Source organism: Asterias rubens, chromosome 1 (assembly GCF_902459465.1).
Source record: "Asterias rubens chromosome 1, eAstRub1.3, whole genome shotgun sequence".
Taxonomy (NCBI): domain Eukaryota; kingdom Metazoa; phylum Echinodermata; class Asteroidea; order Forcipulatida; family Asteriidae; genus Asterias; species Asterias rubens.
Window position 1 is genome coordinate 1,376,813 of NC_047062.1, and position 21,424 is coordinate 1,398,236.

At 37.8% G+C, this 21,424-nt stretch overlaps 1 protein-coding gene and 11 non-coding genes across 12 annotated transcripts; all 12 read left to right on the plus strand.

Moving 5' to 3' along the window:
* The first annotated feature begins 1,041 nt into the window (after positions 1–1,041).
* On the plus strand, positions 1,042–1,820 carry LOC117301006 (mucin-5AC-like). The gene has a single exon (XM_033784889.1). The coding sequence runs from the start codon at positions 1,046–1,048 to the stop codon at positions 1,784–1,786; it is 741 nt and encodes a 246-aa protein (XP_033640780.1). The 5' UTR covers positions 1,042–1,045; the 3' UTR covers positions 1,787–1,820.
* Positions 1,821–10,795: 8,975 nt separating this feature from the next.
* On the plus strand, positions 10,796–10,867 carry Trnaq-uug. The gene has a single exon. It is a non-coding gene; the product is annotated as a tRNA-Gln (tRNA).
* A 273-nt stretch (positions 10,868–11,140) lies between these two features.
* On the plus strand, positions 11,141–11,212 carry Trnaq-uug. The gene has a single exon. It is a non-coding gene; the product is annotated as a tRNA-Gln (tRNA).
* A 311-nt stretch (positions 11,213–11,523) lies between these two features.
* Positions 11,524–11,595, plus strand: Trnaq-uug. Its single transcript has one exon. It is a non-coding gene; the product is annotated as a tRNA-Gln (tRNA).
* Positions 11,596–12,213: 618 nt separating this feature from the next.
* Positions 12,214–12,285, plus strand: Trnaq-cug. Its single transcript has one exon. It is a non-coding gene; the product is annotated as a tRNA-Gln (tRNA).
* Positions 12,286–12,917: 632 nt separating this feature from the next.
* Trnaq-uug lies at positions 12,918–12,989 on the plus strand. The gene has a single exon. It is a non-coding gene; the product is annotated as a tRNA-Gln (tRNA).
* Positions 12,990–13,637: 648 nt separating this feature from the next.
* On the plus strand, positions 13,638–13,709 carry Trnaq-uug. The gene has a single exon. It is a non-coding gene; the product is annotated as a tRNA-Gln (tRNA).
* Positions 13,710–13,988: 279 nt separating this feature from the next.
* Trnaq-uug lies at positions 13,989–14,060 on the plus strand. The gene has a single exon. It is a non-coding gene; the product is annotated as a tRNA-Gln (tRNA).
* A 306-nt stretch (positions 14,061–14,366) lies between these two features.
* Positions 14,367–14,438, plus strand: Trnaq-uug. The gene has a single exon. It is a non-coding gene; the product is annotated as a tRNA-Gln (tRNA).
* A 279-nt stretch (positions 14,439–14,717) lies between these two features.
* Trnaq-uug lies at positions 14,718–14,789 on the plus strand. Its single transcript has one exon. It is a non-coding gene; the product is annotated as a tRNA-Gln (tRNA).
* Positions 14,790–15,151: 362 nt separating this feature from the next.
* Trnaq-cug lies at positions 15,152–15,223 on the plus strand. The gene has a single exon. It is a non-coding gene; the product is annotated as a tRNA-Gln (tRNA).
* A 4,084-nt stretch (positions 15,224–19,307) lies between these two features.
* Trnas-aga lies at positions 19,308–19,380 on the plus strand. Its single transcript has one exon. It is a non-coding gene; the product is annotated as a tRNA-Ser (tRNA).
* Positions 19,381–21,424: the final 2,044 nt, after the last annotated feature.

A 21,424-nucleotide genomic window follows, 5' to 3' on the forward strand; every position in this document is an offset into this window, starting at 1 on the left:
CAGTTGGTGTATCTCAACATATGCTTAAAATAACCTGTGAACATTTGAGCTCAATCGGTCTTCGAACTTGCGAAATAATAATGAAAGAAAAAAAAAACCCATGTCACACGAAGTTGTGTGCGCGTAGATGGTTGATTTCGAGACCTCAAGTTCTAAATCTGAGGTCTCGAAATCAAATTCGTGGAAAATTACTTCTTTCTCGAAAACTATGGCCCTTCAGAGGGAAGCTGTTTCGCACAATGTTTTATACCATCAACCTCTCCACATAACTCGTTACCAAGTAAGGTTTTATGCTACAAATTATTTTGAGTAATTACCAATAGTGTCCACTGCCTTTAAGTAACAAAGATTTTTTTTAAAGTTCCCGTAGCTACATAAATATTGCATGGGTTTGTTATTCTAAAACATCCATCGAATAATATTATACGCCTGACTGATTGACAAGGGATTGACAGACCTATTGTGATTGGTACAATGTAAAGTGTTAAAATACAGTACAACAAAGCTGTTCTATGAAATGAGTGCCACTGGCGCATTTCAAATAAATTTCTGTCTCAAAAAACCTCTCAGATGGAAGAAAGTATTAGCGTTATTAAAATCCCACAAGACTCTCCTGTACAGCGTTTTTGTATTCGACCTACAGAGATAAAAAATGAACAACATTATGAGCACGGATTTGATGTACATTTGCTTGTTCAGTGTGTGGGGCTTCTTGCCTCTCGGTGTTGGCGGTCAACCTACCGTGTACACTGAGTTCCTTACACCAGAAGCTGATCGTAAGGAGGGTGGCGATGTTCGGATGAGATGCACGGTTGCAAACCTCCAGCCAGATCATGTTGTGGAGTGGAGGACAGTGAACCGGACTCTGAGTTTGGGTGCGGTAATTTTTTATGCAAATGATGGTCGCTACAAGTTACACAGTGAATGGATGGTGGATAATACGGTCAGTATTAACGAGTTTTCAATCACCGACCTGCAAAGGACAGACACCAACGACTATATTTGTAATGTTGTACTTCTTTATCCTACCGGAGGCTCCCAGATTATGGCTACTGAAAACTTAACACTATCAGTGATGTACTTCCCTAATGAGTCCTTCCCCGTATGCTCCCCTGCTGGACCAATCATCATCCTTCCTGAATCATTACTAAGAATGAGATGTTCGTCTGAGATTGCCAACCCCGAAGTCAGCATTGATGTTACGACTGATCAAACTAGAGCACTTACTTGGTCATCCTCGAGCATTGATAATACTGCACTACTGTCTTTAGATCTCACAGTTGGAGTTGCCGAGAACGGTCTTCAGTTCACATGCACAATCACATCACCGACGTATTTTCAAGAAATGAGTAGGTCATGTACAATTGGACCGATCACGGTAGTGCCCCTGACGATACCCACGACAGAACTCACAACAGAACCCACAACAGAATCCACAACAGATCCCACAACATCATCAACAACAACACCCGGCACAACATTGGAACGGACACAGGCACCAAATACTGATCTAGCGCCCTTCCCGTCCGGGATAGTTGCTACTATACTACTCCTACTCGCACTCTCGTTCATCGTCAACATTCTTCTCGTCATCCTGGTCTTAAGACAGAGACGGCTGATCAAAGTCCTCCGTGCTCAGGGGAGATCGCAATCGGAGCCCGACCCCGAGCCATACATGAATCTACAGCCTACTATGAACACCGAGTACATAGAGCCAGTGATGACCAGTACGGAAGCCTCTGACCAGCACGTGTACTGTCACTCCATAGAACCAGCTACAAACTGACGTATAGTCCGTTGACATGGACCCATTTATTTTGATGGAGCTGCTTAAGCACAAAATACTGCTTAAAATAACCCTGCTTAGCGATAATGAGCAGGACACCAGTAAAAAAATGTATAATGTGACATGGTATTTAGGCTGGTAATCTTATTCTGGTTAGCATATTTTTTGTTTTGCTTGGCTTATTTGTGTGCTTAATCAGCTCTATGAAATTGGGCCCTTCAGCACACCAAGGACGAGACAGACTGAACCACTGGTTGGGGCCCATATTTCATAAAGCTTAAGCATAGAATACTGCTTTATAGCTAATTGTTATACTTAGCGCAAAATGGGTGGGGCATCTATATTATCTATATTATAAAAGCGCTTAAATCGCATGGGCGCCGCCATTGTTGTTTGGCAAGTGGTGCCCGCACCCTGCTAAAATGATGCGTCCTGGGGTAAATTTCGGGGTACCCGTGTTGGGGCATGTGTTGTTTGTGACGTCACAGTCAAAGCGCGAGCGTGTAGTAACTTTGTGATTGAGTGCAGGCGTCCTTTGTGATGTCACAGTCACGGCGCAAGCGTCCAGTAACTTCGCGCGTACATACAGTACAGAACAATGCAGGAGGGCGGAGCTAGGCACGACGACAGGACGAAGACTGGTGTTTTTTTAGAGCACGTTGTGTGGACAGGGAGCTGGGACATGGGACAGAAAAATATTAAACTGGGGGGGGGAATCAAGCCCATAAAACGGGAAAACCCCACAAACGGGACCCGCGCGAAACTGGAAAATATGAGTTATTGGCAAACATTGGCAAGAAAAGAACAATGCCAATGCAGCAGGAGATCGCGGGGGGACGGGAGAGGCACGGAGGCGTGGTTTAGATATGGGACGGGATAGGGAAGGGGCACACGGTGGGACAGGGAGTTGGGAAAAAATGAACGAGGCTGTTGAGGGGGGGGGGAGCAAGGGGGTTTGAAAACTATACAGGACAGAAAATAATCAACTGAACGGGAACAAAATAAACGAAACGGGATTTAAACGCTGGGAAAGAACCACTATCGGGATCCGCTGAAAACTGGAAAATATGGATGGGATCGACAATGCCGAAACGGAAAAAAGATGGACAAGTGTACGATTTCACAAAGCACTAATATTCGTCTTAACTTAGGATGGGTTGTTTGCCACAGTGATTTGTATTGTGACCCTGCCCAGCCACTTTAACCCTCCCCTGTACCAACGCTACACTTGCAGCATTTTTACGTCGAGCTTGCTAGCGGGATGCCGCGCGAAGCGCGGCATCCCGCTAGTAGTCATAACAGTATAGACTTAATGGACTTTCGGTCGATAACCAGTTTCTCTGCTTAGCCAGTTGTTGTGCTAACAAGACTTTTATGAAATTTGGACCGGTGTCAGATGCAATTGTGTCCGCCATGCAATACTGTCCGCTCCGGACACTTTTGCATACGCAATTGTGTCCGGGGCTATGCATAAACCGTCCGGCGGACATGTACTTGACTGTACGTACGTACACGTATGTGCGCGCGTAAGCGAGCGTGCATGCACTGAATCATGTATAATTTAATGCAGAATGAATATTCACGTACTTTTTTTATTGCAGTGAATACCCAACAGCCGAAAATTTCCCATGTCATTCATGACATGCACTTATAGCTTGTAACAAAAATGGCGAACGTGTTCCGTCGACCAAGGGCGTTTAATTTACTGCAAGGACGGTTTTGCACAGGGGCGGACACAACTGCATATGCAAATGTGTCCGGGCGGACACAATTGCATCATTGGATAAGCAACTGTGATTTGGGGTATAGGAAATGTATTTCTTCGACTTTGTCAATATACACCCAAAAGGCACTAAGTACATTTTCGATGGTAAACAACCCTTTGTTTTGAGTTAGACTTTATTCAATTGATTAACTCACAAATCACAACCACACTCTTTTTTTTTTTAGAATAAATTGATATTGCATTGCGATTGTTGGCAGATGTATATACAATTAATCAAATAACAGTAGTTAGTATTTTGAGTGGACTTGTATATATGCTTTAATTGCATTTTCATTAAAAAAAAACCTTTTTAAAACTTAAATTACCGGGGGCAACTGTGATTTAATTCACTTTTTAGTTCCTGTCATCAGCATAATTTCTAGCCACAGAATAATTTATAAACTTGTTTTGATATTTCTTTCAATAAAACATAAACTGAAACTGTTGGTTATGATATGTCCTGATTTACAGACTCAATAAAGTTTGTATTTATTCATGTAATCTGTTTTTCACGTACACGTTTGGTAATTACTCAAAACAAATATTAACTTAAAATCTGGTAACGAGCATTGAGGAGCTGTTGGTAGTATAAAACATTGTGGGAAACGACTCCCTCTGAAGTAACGTAGTTTTTGAGGAAGAGGTAATTTCTCACTAAAATGATAAAAGACTTCTAGCTAGAAGTCTTTTATTCCTATTAAGCACACAATTTGTCCAACAAGGGTGTTTTTTCTTTCATCATTTTCTCGCAACTTCGATGACCAATTGAGCTCAAATTTTCACAGGCTTGTTATTTTATGCTTATAATGGGATACACCAAGTGGGGACACTAGTCTTTGACAATTACCAAACGTGTACCTTCCCTTTAACACACCATAAGGACGTAAAAATAATACATTTCAGGAACTTTGCCCCCTGGTCATTGCATAAGTGCCCACAACGGAAAACACCCCATACCGATATTACTTCAAAACATGACCCCACAATGTCAAAACAAGTACAGTTCCTATAAACCTAAAAACCACCCCTTAATGCCTATCGTATTAGACTTGTGGACAAGTCGTTAATAGTATGCCGCGATGAGATATTCGAGTTGTGGCGGTACTCTCCCGACATCACTGCTCTCGCGCGAGTTGCCGACTTCTAATAACCCGTTGTCGTGAAAGTAGCATGCAGTCTCGCGAGACAACCGTGGGAATCGCGGCGAGATTTTGAATAGAGTGGAAACGCTATCACCGCGATAGACATTTAACGACTTGTCCACAAGTCTACTATCGTATCAGCACAACATGCCGTATGAAGGAAACACAAAAAAAACCAATTTGATAAACACTGACACAGTAAACGATTGAAGTGTTGTCTTAGGCCAGCCTTGGACTCCCCCATGACATTGTTCAACCTCATTTGAATACCATGAATCATAAACAAGTTATGAGATTCCATAACGTCCGTTATTGTCGAAACTCACTGTTGTGTGACAGCACGGAGATAAAGTTATTGCAGTTGTAAATAAGCCACTCCGTTATAGTATACTCCATTGATTATCACATTTTCCCGTGGGAACATAATACAGAACACTCGAGAACAGGAGAAATCCCTCCATTGAGCTGGAGCCGTTGCCGTGAAGCCGATCTTTAGCTAATCTAAGAGCTTAACAACATCTTCGCCCAGTTCACCTGGAACTTGTATAAATAATTACTGATGGAAGTGTCATGATGGAGTGCCTGTAATAAGATAACAATGTTTTCGAAGCGCACACCATACTTGATCTTGTTGTGCGGGTTGAGTTTGTTTGTATGTCTCCACGGTAAACCTACCGTGTACACTGAGTTCCTTACACCAGAAGCTGATCGTAAGGAGGGTGGCGATGTTCGGATGAGATGTACGGCTGAAAACCTCCAGCCAGATCATGTTGTGGAGTGGAGGACAGTGAACCGGACTCTGAGTTGGGGTGCGGTAATTTATGCACATGATGGTCGCCACAAGTTACACAGTGAATGGATGATGGAGAATACGGTCAATATCAACGAGTTTTCAATCACCGACTTGCAAAGGACAGACACCAACGACTATATTTGTAATGTTGTACTTCTTAACCCTACCGGAGGCGCCCAGATTATGGCTACTGAAAACTTAACACTATCAGTGATGTACTTCCCTAATGAGTCCTTCCCCGTATGCTCCCCTGCTGGACCAATCATCATCCTTCCTGAATCATTATTAAGAATGAGATGTTCGTCTGAGATTGCCAACCCAGAAGTCAGCATTGGTGTTACGACTGATCAAACTAGAGCACTTACTTGGTCATCCTCGAGCATTGATAATACTGCACTACTGTCTTTAGATCTCACAGTTGGAGTTGCCGAGAACGGTCTTCAGTTCACATGCACAATCACATCACCGACGTATTTTCAAGAAATGAGTAGGTCATGTACAATTGGACCGATCACGGTAGTGCCCCTGACGATACCTACGACAACACCCACAACAGAACCAACATCATCGGAAAGTACACAAGCTAAACCAAATCCACCAGTATCGACGACAGCAGCCCCGTCTACCGTGGCGACACCGACAGTCACCCCCGGACTCACCACATCAATCCTGGTAGGCTCACTCGCTGGTGGCATAGCACTACTTCTTCTCATCCTGGTCATCTACGCTATGTGTCTCTGCAACAAAAAACCAAAGCCTCACACCATCGAGACAAAAACACAGTCCGTAAATACAGAGACCTCGACAAATCAACCCCGACCTCAAGATGGCGTTCTCTATGAAAATAAAAGAATACGAGCTCAAACAATACATGAAGAACCTGAAGTTTATCAAAACTTACATCATAACACCAATTTAGAAGGTAGAGGAATACGAGCTCAAATTATACCTGAAGAACCTGAAGTTTATCAAAACTTACACCATAACACCAATTTAGAAGGTAGAGGAATACGAGCTCAAACCATACCCGAAGAACCTGAAGTTTATCAAAACTTAAACCAAACCACCAACTTAGAATGTAGATACCCGAACTCTGTTAGAAACTCCAAACCAACCGACTCAATTGGAGCAGTCAAAAGACCCCCTGGCTACGCTAAACCGAATAAGGTCAGGAAAAAAACACGGGACAGCATGGAGAAACGACGTCGCCTAGACCAGGTTTCGGGCATTTCGACTGAGCAGAGTTATTTCAACCCTGTCTTCGATTCCGGGGACTTAGATGGAGAAGGCAATACATCCCCGATATCAACTGTTGACGTCATACCGAAATCGCACACGAGGAGAGCTTCCAGACCCACAGAGGGCGGGATGGATGCAGGCGGATATAGCAAGCTAGACATTCAAAAGTTACCATCCGAAGAAGGTACTGCAACAAAGCAAGAGCGCCCAAAAAGCAATCGCCACGTTAGAATTAAAACGCCTCAGATGGAAACCGGGCAGAATCAGAAATCCCGTTCGTCTCTCCATGTGGATACCGATGACTCGCACTCGACACCCCCGGAGCAAACCGGTTCGAGGAGACCAAGTAACGCGGTTGCATACGCAGAGGTTAATCTGTTATCGGGAGTTGAACATGAACGCCGTTTGGCGCCAACTTATCCACCGGAGTACGCAGTTTTAGAGTCGTCATAGCTTTAGCAAAATAATTCTGATATTTTAAGGCTATTGTTGAGTTGATTTTAGGATCATTATGACTGTTAAAGGCAAAGTATACTTTTTAATTTTTTTTTTAACAGTTCGATTGCTAACCATGTCAATGTACACACTAAAACTATCTTGTAACATTTCATGTCCAAAGGTGTCAGTGTCTATAATACGGAGGGAATTCCACACAGGAAGAATAGTCCGTAATTGGAATACAAAATCTGAGAGACATTACTGACAGTAACGCTTTCAGGTTCAAAATTTGGGGCGTAAAACTGCCATCTAGCCATATTCTTCAAGTGCCTATCCTGCTTATTCCTGCTTTATAAGTAGACAACTGTTAAAGGCAGTGGACACTAAATGGTAATTACTCAAAATAATCATATTAACATCTAACCTTACTTGGTAACGAGTAATGGTGAGAGGTTGATAGTGTAAAACATTGTGAGAAACGTAGTTTTCGAGAAGTAATTTTCGAAGAATTTGATTTCGAGACCTCAGAATTAGATTTTGAGGTCTCGAAATCAAGCATCTGAAAGCACACAACTGCGTGTGACAAGGGTGTTTTTTCCCCAGTATTATCTCCTAACTTCGACGACCAATATTGAGCTTAAATTTTCACAGCTTTGTTATTTCATGGATTTGTTGAGATACACCAAGTGAGAAAACTGGTCTTTGACAATTACTTATAGTGTCACGGGTCTTTAAGGTCTATGCTGATTCGACACGGGTAAATCCCGGTAACACTTTTTTAACGAACACAAAAAGGGTTGGTTTTTCTTCTCTCTGCATGATTGTCTATCATTTTAAATATAGGTTTTCCCGTCAATTTTCAGCACCCCCCCCCCAATCAATTTTTTTTAAATAAAATTGCCCCCCTAGCGAATCGGTTTTGACTTCAATGTTACTAGAGTATTCTGCAAAAAGCTGCTGCAAATTTTAGAATGCTTTTTGGATTGGATTGTTAGATTGAATTTTTTTCTTTTTTAAGGCAGTGGACACTATCATTAGCATAATTATTAGCATAAAACCTTACTTGGGAAAGAGTATTAATGGGGAGAGGTTGGTATTATACAACATTTTGAGAAACGGCTCCCTCTGAAGTGGAGTAGTTTTCGAGAAAGAAGTAGTTTTCCACGATTTTGATTTTGAGACCTCAGATTTAGAACTTGATGTCTCGAAGTCAAGCATCTGAAAGCACACAACTTCGTGTGACAAGGGTGGTTTTTTTTCATAGGTTTATTATTTTACGCATATGTTGAGATACAGCAAGTGAGAAGACTGGTCTTTGACACTTACCAATAGTGTCCACTGTCTTTAAAGAGTTTAAAGCAAATAAACAAAATGTTCACACATGAAGTGGAATAAAACGACTGTTCTGATTAACTTTATAGAACGAAATAGAATAATACGATGCTTATATTGGCCGCCTATTTGCCGAAAATTCCCCGTAAAGTCGTATTTAAACCTAAATTTGTATCATGACATCATTTGTCATAATAATATTTCTCGTTATTTTATGTAAATTGGCAGAGAGTAATGCTAGTTTAACAAGAAAACAAAACCTGGAGAAAAAATAGAAACCAGTTCTTCAATTAACGTGGAAATAGTCAATATTCGCTTAGCTGACAATCTGTACAAAAAGATGGTTGTATATTACTCTTGAAATTAGCATTGTAAATACTTATAACGTTTCACTTTCAAGCACACGCAAGATTGCTAAACTTTTTGAGTTATATCAAATTTTAGTTATATCAAAGATTAAACAATATATAAAAATGTCTGTCTAAGTGAAGTTTTCCAAATATTCCAATCTTGCTAACAGACAATTAACTTGTTTGACAAATCTCAAATATCTGCTGTGTTCGCAAATACCTTCATCGGTGGGCTGGGAGCAAACTCATACATACATTAAGTGCATATAGACATTAGTAGCTGTGTTTTAAAAGCACTGGACACGTTTGGTAATTACTCAAAGTAACTGTAAGTTTAAAAACTTTACTTGGTTACAAGCACTGGAGAGCTGTTGACAGTAAAACATTGTGATAAACGGCTCCCTCTGAAGTGATGTAGTTTTTGAGGGAAAAAAATATTATTTCTTTCTCAAATAATAAAAGACTTCAGCTGATGAAGCCTTTTTTAGGCATCTGGAAGCACAACAAATGCAACAAAGGTGTTTTTCTTTCATTATTTTCTTGCAAATTCGATGTCCAAAATGAGTTCAAATTTTCACAGATTTTGTATCATATGCATGTAGGCTTATGTTGGGATACACCAAGTGAGAATACTGGTCTTTGATTTTTACCAAAGGTGCCCAGTGCATTTAACATCTCGGGCTGATGCATTCTCACCCAATTATGATCATTGCAAAAAATATGCAAAAATATGTGCACTGAGTAATCACCCAAACAAATCCATTCAAAGAACTAAATTTAGTTTGTTGTTGCATGACGTCATGACATCAGTAACATGTAACATGTTTATAGTTGTGACGCGGCCTCCTGGTGAACAGAATAGGAACTTTTGGTGATCAATGGCAACTGCTGCATAAAGATCATTATACATTGTTGCACGTTGTGACGGGATCCATGGCGTTTTGTACACTCCAGGGGGGAAATGGAACCTGAGGCGAAGCCGAGGGTGCCATTTCCCCTCGAGGGTGTACCCATTTTGCGGCACCATAATGTAGCCCGAGCCCTAAATGTAGCCCGGACCTAAATGTAGCCCCAAACATGCCCTAAATGTAGCCCGGACCTAAATGTAGCCCCAAACATGTACCTAAATGTAGCCCGGACCTAATCGTAGCCCCAAATATGTACCTAAATGTAGCCCGGACCTAAATGTAGCCCCAAACACGACCAACGCTGGGAACGAATGAATGAACACTGGTCTGTGTCAACGTTTAAAGGTATGCTGTATGAATTTGCATCTACAGCTACGGCTACGGCTGTTGCTAAGGGTGTTTCTAAGGACATCCTATACCTCGGAAATCTAGCTGGCAGCAATCAGTGAAACAATTTCGTGAAACAAATAGGACTCCCCCAAAACGTTATCATTCATTTTTTTAGGGCAACATTGAACTACAAAATCTGAAGGTCCCACCGAGATTTGAACTCGCGAGATTCAGAGTCTCGAGTGCTAACCCTTACCCCATGGGCCGATGGAATACATCATTAACTTAATCCAAGAAAGTATGAAGTTGTGATATTGGATTAAGGTCTCTAGGTAATTTATCGGCACCATGGTGTAACGGTTAGCACTCGAGACTCTGAGACTCGCGATCTGAGTTCAAATCTCGGTGGGACCTAAGTTTTATAAGTTATATTTTGGCAAACTAAATGTTCTGTTCTGCATTTTGTTTTATCTATATCGGCATTTTTGTTTTTTAACAGTTTCTTGCAATTTGGAATGATGGCAATCTTTAAAATATCTTGGCCGATGAAATACATTAATAACTGATTCCAATATCACAGTTACAAATTTTCTTAAAAATACTTTGGGGGAAATGGAGTTAATTAATTTGTTTGGAGTATTATTTTAATTGATTTCGTTAAGTTATTATTATAAAATTGTGATATTGGATAAGGTTGTTGATATATTCCATCGGCCCCATGGTGTAACGGTTAGCACTCGAGACTTTGAATCTCGCGATCCGAGTTCAAATCTCGGTGGGACCTAAGTTATATTTTGGCAAACTATAAATGTTCTGCACCGCATTTGTTTTCGGCAGTTAGTTTTTCAAACAGTTTCTTATGAATTTGGAATGATGGCAACCTTTAAAATATCTGAGCAGATACTGTGCTCCTTATAAACGTTATGTTATTATTATGAAATTATTCAGTAAACTAATTACTGAACTCTAATTTGTCTTGAGTTTTACCTTTAACTATTTTTGTGTAAATTATTATTTGAAATTGTGTTATTCGATTAAGTTGAAAATGTATTTCATCGGCCCCATGGTGTAACGGTTAGCACTCGAGACTTTGAATCTCGCGATCCGAGTTCAAATCTCGGTGGGACCTACGTTTCTAAACAAACAAAATTGACAAAAAAAAAGAAGTTCTGTTCTGGATTGTTTTTTTTCTTTATTTGCATTTTTGTTTTTGACAGTTTCTTGCAATTTGAAATGATGGCAGCGCTTTAAAATATCTGGGCCGATGGAATACATTAATAACTGATTCCAAAATCACAGTTTCATATTTTCTTAAAAATACTTTGGATGAAATGGAGTTAAATAACTGAACTAAAATTTGTTCGGAGTTTTATTTTACACCATTTCGTTAAACTATTATTTTATAATTGTGATATTGGATTAAGTTGTTGACATTCCATCGGCCCCATGGTGTAACGGTTAGCACTCGAGACTTTGAATCTCGCGATCCGAGTTCAAATCTCGGTGGGACCTAACTTTTTAAGTTATATTTTGGCGAACTAAATGTTCTCTACTGCAACAGTTTCTTACGAATTTGGAATGATGGCAATTTTTTAAAATATCTGAGCAGATACTGTGCTCCTTATAAATGATATGTCATCATGATGAAATTATTAAGTAAACTAATTACTGAACTCTAATTCGTCTAGAGTTTTACTTTTAACTATGTGTGTGTAATTGTTATTATGAAGTTGGGATATTCGATTAAGTTGTTAATGTATTTCATCGGCCCCCATGGTGTAACGAGACTCTGAATCGCGCGATCCGAGTTCAAATCTCGGTGGGACCTGAGTTTTTTAAGTTTTATTTTGGCAAACTAAATGTTCTGTTCTGCATTTTGTTTTATCTTTATCGGCATTTTTGTTTTTGACAGTTTCTTGCAATTTCGAATGATGGTAACTCTTTAAAACATCTTGGCCGATGGAATACATTAATAACTGATTCCAATATCACAGTTACATATTTAAAATACTTTGGGGGAAATTGAGTTAAATAACTGAACTCTAATTTGTTCAGAGTATTATTTGAAATATTTCGTAAATTATTACTATGAAATTGTAATATTGGATAAGGTTGTAGGTATATTTCATCGGCCCCATGGTGTAACGGTTAGCACTCGAGACTCTGAATCTCGCGATCCGAGTTCAAATTTCGGTGGGACCTAACTCTTTAAGTTATATTTTGGCAAACTAAATGTTCTCTACTGCATTTGTTTTCGGCAGTTAGTTTTTTAAACAGTTTCTAACCAATTTGGAACGACGCCAATTCTTTAAAATATCTGGGCAGATATATATTGTGTTCCTTATAACTGTTAAGTTATTGTTATGAAATTATTCAGTAAACTAATTACTGAACTATAATTTGTCTAGAGTTTTACTTTTAGCTATTTTTGTGTAAATTATTATTTAGAATTGAGTTATTCGATTAAGTTGGCAATGTATTTCAGCGGCCCCATGGTGTAACGGTTACCACTCGAGACTTTGAATCTCACGATCCGAATTCAAATGTCGGTGGGACCTAAGTTTCTATACAAAAAAAATTGGCAAACAAATAAAGTTCTGTTTTGCATTTTTTTTCTCCATCTGCATTTTTGTTTTTAACAGCTGTTTCTTGCAATTTGGAATGATGGCAACTCTTTAAAATATCTGGGCCGATGGAATACATTAATAGCTGATTCCAATATCACAGTTTTCATATTTAAAATACTCTAATTTGTTCAGAGTATTATTTGAAATATTTCGTAAATTATTATTATGAAATTGTCATATTGGATATGGTTGTAGAAATATTCCATTGGCCCCATGGTGTAACGGTTAGCACTCGAGACTTTGAATCTCGAGACCCGAGTTCAAATCTCGGTGGGACCTAAGTTTCTATATAAAAGTTGGGAAACATAAAAACTACCGTTATGCGTTTTTTTGTTCATCTGCATTTTTGTTTTTGACAGTTTCTTGTAATTTGGAATGATGGCAACTCTTTAAAATATCTTGGCCGATGAAATACATTAATAACTGATTCCAAAATCACAGTTTCATCTTTTCTTAACAATACTTTGGGGAGTTAAATAACTGAACTCTAATTTGTTCAGTATATATTTTTAAATGATTTCGTTAAGTTATTATTATAAAATTGTGATATTGGATTAAGTTGTAGTTATTTCATCGGCCCCATGGTGTAACGGTTAGCACTCGAGACTTTAAATTTAGCGATCCGAGTTCAAATCTCGGTGGGACCTTAGTTTTTAAGTTATATTTTGGCAAACTAAATGTTCTGCACTGCATTTGTTTTCGGCAGTTAATTATTCAAACAGTTTCTTACGAATTTGAAATGATGGCAACTCTTTAAAATATCTGAGCAGATACTGTGCTCCTTATAAATGTTATGTTATTATTATGAAATTATTCAGTAAACTAATTACTGAACTGTAATTTGTCTTGAGTTTTACCTTTAACTATTTTTGTGTAAATTATTATTTGAAATTGTGATATTCGATTAAGTTGATAATGTATTTCATCGGCCCCATGGTGTAACGGTTAGCACTCGAGACTTTGAATCTCGCGATCCGAGTTCAAATCTCGGTGGGACCTTAGTTTTTAAGTTATATTTTGGCAAACTAAATGTTCTGCACTGCATTTGTTTTCGGCAGTTAGTTTTTCAAACAGTTTCTTACGAATTTGGAATGATGGCAACCTTTAAAATATCTGAGCAGATACTGTGCTCCTTATAACTGTTAAGTTATTGTTATGAAATTATTCAGTAAACTAATTACTGAACTCTAATTTGTCTTGAGTTTTACCTTTAACTATTTTTGTGTAAATTATTATTTGAAATTGTGATATTCGATTAAGTTGATAATGTATTTCATCGGCCCCATGGTGTAACGGTTAGCACTCGAGACTTTGAATCTCGCGATCCGAGTTCAAATCTCGGTGGGACCTAAATTTATAAACAAACAAAATTGGCACAAAAAAAATCTGTTCTGGATTGTTTTTTTCTTTATCTGCATTTTTGTTTTTAACAGTTTCTTGCAATTTGGAATGATCGCAACCCCTTAAAATATCTTGACCGATGGAATACATTAATAACTGATTCCAAAATCACAGTTACATATTTTCTTAACAATACTTTGGGGGAAATGGAGTTAAATAACTGAACTCTTATCGGTTCGGAATATTATTTTAATTGATTTTGTTAAATTTATTATTAAATTGTGGTATTGGGTTAAGTTGTTGATATATTCCATCGGCCCCATGGTGGAACGGTTAGCACTCGAGACTTTGAATCTCGCGATCCGAGTTCAAATCTCGGTGGGACCTTAGTTTTTAAGTTATATTTTGGCAAACTAAATGTTCTGCACTGCATTTGTTTTCGGCAGTTAGTTTTTCAAACAGTTTCTTACGAATTTGGAATGATGGCAACCTTTAAAATATCTGAGCAGATACTGTGCTCCTTATAACTGTTAAGTTATTGTTATGAAATTATTCAGTAAACTAATTACTGAACTCTAATTTGTCTTGAGTTTTACCTTTAACTATTTTTTTGTAAATTATTATTTGAAATTGTATTATTCGATTAAGTTGATAGTATATTTCATCGGCCCCATGGTGTAACGGTTAGCACTCGAGACTTTGAATCTCGCGATCCGAGTTCAAATCTCGGTGGGACCTAAGTTTCTAAAGAAACAAAATTGACCAAAAAAAGAAGTTCTGCTCTGGATTGTTTTTTTCTTTATCTGCATTTTTGTTTTTGACAGTTTCTTGCAATTTGGAATGATGGTAACTCTTTAAAATATCTTAGCAGATGGAATACATTAATAACTCATTCCAAAATCACAGTTTCATATTTAAAATACTTTGGGGAAAATAGAGTTAAATAACTAAACTCTAATTTGTTCAGAGTATTATTTAAAATAATTTGTAAATTATTATTATGAAATTGTAATATTGTCTAGAGTTTTACCTTTTACTATTTTTGTGTAAATTATTATTTAAAATTGTGATATTGAATTAAGTTGTTGATATATTTCAGCGGCCCCATGGTGTAACGGTTAGCACTCGAGACTCTGAATCTCGCGATCCGAGTTCAAATCTCGGTGGGACCTCTAGTTTTTTCAAAATTTAGCAATCCGTAAATAAAAAAATAAAAATGCAAGAATTCAATGTAGTCCAATTCATATTCATGTGACTTTTGCATCGTTATCAATTTCGGAGCCTATATAGGTGACTTCCGTCAGTAACAACACTATACATCGGTCGCGTTTTAAAATCAGTTTGGCGTGTACGAACATTTGGTTCAAAACTTCCCTGAGTGTCATCTTTATCTTCATGTATACATTGACTTTGGCACAGCACCCGATTCTAAATTACGCCTGCTATACGCCGACAACTTCACACATGTTGTACCATTCAAATACAACCAGCCTGTATACAACATATCGTACTATACAATCCGGACAATATACAAACAAACACACTGATTTAATTTTAAGTGCTTTATTAAAATCATTTGTGCTGAAAACTAAAAACTTTGTACTGGAATTACTTTGTTTAAACCGATGACTACAAAATAAAACACCTGACATTGAAACGATTATATTTTGTATTTAAAAGTCAAAACATATATCTGTAAAACTACTCGAATTGGTTGAATTATTTGTTATATTATTTGATTTGTGCTAACACCATGTGTGTGTCTATTTGCCAGGTAGAGTTTGATCTTTATACTGCTGTATATTATTTCTAACGTGGAGTAGACTATTCCGCGGAAACCTTTCAGTTCTGACAAGAACTGTCCTGCTTTTAAACTGCTATAAAAAAAAATCAATCAGGTTAAAGGTAAAATTTGCATTAAATTAAATTAAATAAAATTAAAGGTAAAATTTGCATGTAATTTAATTTGCATGATGTAGGAAAAGAAGGATTTTTTGACACATTGTTTTCTAGTGTAACATCCTCTAAACACTCTGGGTTTTAACCAAGTTTTCTGAAAGATCAAATTAAACAAAATCACTAAAAAAAGATTACCCTTTATCGTTCTTTATAATGATAATGTTTTTAGTTTAAAGATATCTGCGCTGCATTTTTGCTGAAATTTGATCGGAAAATGTGTTTAATCGCAACTGGTTTCTTTGGATCGTTTTTTATGAAGTTTTCAAAACGAGTGTAATTTGTTTTCATGACGAATATAAAGTGTCGGTGGATTCCACAAACAGAAACAACAAAAATATTTCATTTGTACTTAAGTGTAATTGTCAGAGTTCGAAATAAATTATTGCAAAAGCTCAAAACAAGCTATTGAGAAATACTTTTCTGCTCTCCAAAGCATTCAGATTGTTTCTGTAGTTATTCATTTTGTAATCACTTTTAATTCCTTAATAGCCTCACTGGCATTTGATTATTTTTATTGTTTCCACACTGCAAGAACTTGGGTCAGCAGATGTAAATACCGAACAAAGACTCAAAATTATGGGGTAATATGTTTTTTGTTTTTTTTTAAGAAATCAGTGTTATTTAACACCCTGTGGTGTACATTTTGATTTTGTTGTTGGTATCTATATGTGGCAACACCCATGGTGTAAATTTTAACACCTCAGTTTCTGCATGATCTACTCTATAATCAAAAATGAAAAGAAGAAAAAAAACATTCGTTTGAAATAATGAAATAATGAGGGCATCATGAAATAATGAAAGCAGCGGGAATTATCTAGTTTGCCCAATTTCCCTTCATTTTGTTGTGTTTCTTAGCTCACTGAGGATTGAAATCATTAATACGTGGCTGAGTGAAACTCAATTCAACCTCAGTAAAGACATAAAAGGTAACAAACCACCTTGGTTGAGGTGGAGATGTGACGTCAGAGGTCAAAGTTTGCATCCCGTTAAGTACCAAGTCAAAGCGACCGTTATCGTATGTGATGACGACTGGTACTCCGATGTAGTTCACGCCTTCCTTTTTCTGAACGAGTGCCCACCTTAAAGTTACGGAATCCATTTTGTTCATGGCGACATAATCTCCGTGGATCAAGTCTGCATAAAAGTAATTAAAAGTAATCACAATACCATTTTATATGATTTGCTTTGCGGTAACACCTTGTGTGGTGTGTGTATCTACTTGCTGTGTAGATGTAGTTATTTAGAGAACTGTCTTGCTTTATTCTACAAACGCGGAGAAGATGTTCGGAATTCTGGAGATTTCTCAATTCTGAAAAAACAACTGTCCTGCTTTTTTAATTACTTCTTTCTTCTTTGTTTACTATCTGGGTAGAAGGTAGAAAATCAGCCGGGACTACTACTTTAGCTTTTAGTGGACCGTTATTAACTCCACTAATTGTGGAATGACACGATGACGTCATCACATATTTTTTATAATTTTTGTCAGTTTTACACCTTTAAGTCATAAACTGCTAACTGAACATGGTATAGTCTAAATTCCTTTTTAAATAGGCTGCTGCTTGGAATTAAAAAAAAATCAAATTCAGTTGATTAATTTGAAAATGTTATAAACGAAACAGCGTTGAGTTTGTGCATAGTTTCCAGTTGCTTTTATTTTATTTGAGAATGTCAATTGTATATATACTAACCGAATCCGTACAAAGGATCTTCATTTGGAACATACGGGGCAAACGTTACGTATACCCTTTTGTTCTCATCAGTGCTGCTGATTGTGAACTCTAGTCGCATTGGTGACGTCATTGGCAAGTGAAGATTCATGTAGCGTGTAAACCGACACGTGTTTTGAGGGCAGAATGAAGGAGCCTCAGATGTTGTTCCTTCAGACGTTGTTGCTGAAATAAAAGGGAGTTAAAGGCCTGATAACACATACATCGACAATATCATTCAGTCAATCAATCAATCAAAGTCATTTGTAGAGCGCCAAAATCAAAAGTTTGTTCTAAGGCGCTGAGGCACAGTTGAATGGTTAGTAAGCCTGCTGGAACAGGTGAGTTTTAAGGAGTGTCTTGAATGAGGTGAGTGAACTGGCATTTCTGATCTGTGTAGGAAGCTTATTCCACATTTTGGGGCCATATACAGAGAATGATCTCTCTGCAAAAGTTGAATAGTTGAGAAAGTTGAGATCTCAATTTGAGCTTGTCCATGATATATCCAGGAGCTTGTTTATGGTACGTTTTAAACATCAGGATCATCTTTTTTTAATATGATTCTTTGAGAAATGGGATGCCAAAGGATGGGATGTCAATAAATGGAATCGTATCTGCGTATAATTATTTAGAATCAATTTTTGCAGCAGTCTTTTGAACAATATGAAGCCTTCTTTTTCCAATTTCTTGTCGATGCCAGTCAAAAGACTGTTGGAACATTGCAATTAACTTACACACTCTGGAGATAATAATAGCAGAAAGCTTCTCTTAAATCATTGCCAGCCGATTTGCTGTAGTGTTTTGAGAAATGAGTCACTAACATAATTTGCGTCTCAGTTTTACATGTGAAAACATATTTACCAGTTATGGTATAATTACCATAACTTGTTAAAGGCAGTGGACACTATTGATAATTACTGAAAATAATTGTAAGCATAAAACCTTAATTGGTAATAAGCAATAAGGAGCTGTTGGTAAAAGTATAAAACATTGTGAGAAACGGCTCCCTGTGAAGTAACGTAGTTTTCAAGAAAGAAGTAATTTTCCAAGAATTTGATTTCGAGACCTCAGATTTAGATTTTGAGGTCTCGAAATCAAGCATCTGAAACGACACAACTTCGTGTGACAAGGGTGTTTTGGTGGGTTTTTTTTTCCAAATTGTTGTCTCGCAACTGCGACGACCGATTGAGCTAAAATTTTCACAGGTTTGTTATTGTATGCATACGTTGAGTTACACCAACTGTGAAGGCTAGTCTTTGACAATTACCAATAGTGTCCAACGTCTTTCATACGTTTTACATTGCTAAAATAATTTTCATCTCACTCAGACGAAAATGTTTTTCGAGCTTTGTTATACTCCTTTTTTTTTTAAACTATAGCACCTCATCAAGCAATATTTTAAAGACGCCGGACACCTTTTGTAACTGTCAGAGAACAGTCTTCTCACTTGGTGTATCTCAATATATGCACAAAATACTAATAATAACCCAAATTAATATTCTTTATCCCCGATGCAAATTTAACATCTATTATATCGTTGCGGTACCCGCTGCCAAAACATAGGATTCGAACTGCATCTAGCTGCCGGGCAACCTCGGTAGTCTAGTTGGTAAGACATTGCTCTAGAATTGCAAGGGTCGTGGGTTCGAATCCCACCTGAGTAACATGCCTGTGATATTTTTTCAAAGGACTCGGGAAAGTACTGAGTATACAGTGCTAACGCACATCGGTGTATGGATAAAAACCAAAATTAATAATATTTTAAGGGAAACTTTTACCATCATTGTTTTCAAACCGTGTAAGCTTTAAGTCACCTGGAAGTGGTATTTTTGTCATAAAGCCTTCGTCACTAAAAAATATGTGTTTTGATGAGTGGAATATGAATAAAAAATTAACTAAGGTTTAAACAAATTAGTTTCCATGTTATTTACCAATTTAAAAAATAAGCCCGACCCGAGAGGGCGCTGTTCGTGACGTCAATCGAGGCGTGATATTTGAAGAGAAAATGTGTAGTCTGGCCCCGTACACTACGTCTGGATACCTGATCGGTATGATGCTTACGAACAGAACTACAGTCATGGAACGACTGCATGCACTGTATGGCTGCTGTGCGGACGGTCCACTCGGACTACCCAGCACGGTGAATCACATGCAGTGCCAACACAAGATAGTGACGCTTGGCGCAAGCTAAAAACATGCCCTCAAAGTTGAAACAATACCTGACTTTTTACACGTTAGGCAAATGCTCCTTTAGGTTCGTTACGTCTTTCAGATACCTTCGACTTCCAACTAGCTGGAAAAATTGTTGGGATGGCGTCATGTTTAGTGTATTCCGGCGAAGCACGACGGCTCGAAGTGTTTGCTGCACAGCGCTGGAAAAGACGTCCCGGACCTCATTGCAAACTGACCCAATCTTTAGTTGTTTTGCTGCATGCATCCAGCAGCAATACACCTGGTCGACATTGCCGGAAAAATGCAAGATTTTGTTTTAAACGTACAAACTCACGACTAGGGCTTGAATGTACTTGCACGTACGTGTGTTCGATGTTCGATCGAGGCAAAGTCTGCCTCGATTGACGTCACACAAGTGGGGTAGGCGGAGTCACCCCACATAACTTTATTTATTTATTTTGTTTAAACAAAAAAATCGTTAAAAACACTTACTCAAAAAATCATTTTATTGTTCAGAAGCATATACTCTAATGTTTGAAGAAAAAAATCTCATTCCAGATGACTATAATGTAAATCTCTGGAGATTGTGTTTTGTGTCCTACAAAGAGTACCCCAAACTCTTTAAATCATTTTTTTTCCTTCTGATTTTTGTATTTCTTTGGATTGTTAAAGGGAATTTTTTCCCGGTTCGTTCGAAGGCAACATTATTTTTCGCGTCGCCTTCAGTTTAGATTGTGTTTGGGGTATTCAAGTGAAGTTTAAGCCTGGTTCGAAATTCCTGGATGCGAATGCGATACAAGTTTGGAGGTTACAAATTCCCAACGAATACTTCACAACGGTTGAGCTATGTACAGCCCCTCCGAAACATTCAGTGACGTCAAAGTTCGTAGTCAAAACTGACGCAGTGTAGGGTATAAAGGTTTCGTGCCAATACGACAAAAAATTACAGCCTAGTTTTTTTCTTCTTCATTATTTTAACTTATTTAGGCAGCTGAACTTTTACTAACATATTCCTTGTAACCGGAACTGTTAAAAAAATCTGAATGGGAAAGTATGCTTTAACGCAGAATGTGACCCCGTTTGAACTAAACTTACGGTTCAAACTTTTTGAACCGTATTCATGCCTTTAACCGAGACACTAACGTTTTACCAAGCGTTTTTCAGATTGCACAAATTCCAGAAATGACTGCCCAAAAATGAACTTTAATGACGAAACTCCCGCCTAAAAAGCTCATGCGAATTGGAATGCTGCTGTGTTGAATTGTTAAATTGAATTGATATTTGGTAAAATCGAATTACGCAACAGTACTTTGGATTTCGCGCGAAATAAAATAGTGTGACAAGGGTGTTTTTTCTTTCATTATTATCTCGTAACTTCGACAACCAATTGAGCTCAAATTTTCACAGGTTTGTTATTTTTAATGCATTATGAGATATACCAATTGAGAAGACTGATCTTTGACAATAACGACAGTGTCCAGTGTCTTTAATTTAAATTACAATGCCATGAAATTAATTGTTCTTCTTACAAGTATT

Coding starts and splice junctions, on each gene's coding strand:
- LOC117301006 (XM_033784889.1), top strand. CDS start 1,046: ATGGCTACTGAAAACTTAACACTATCAGTGATGTACTTCCCTAATGAG.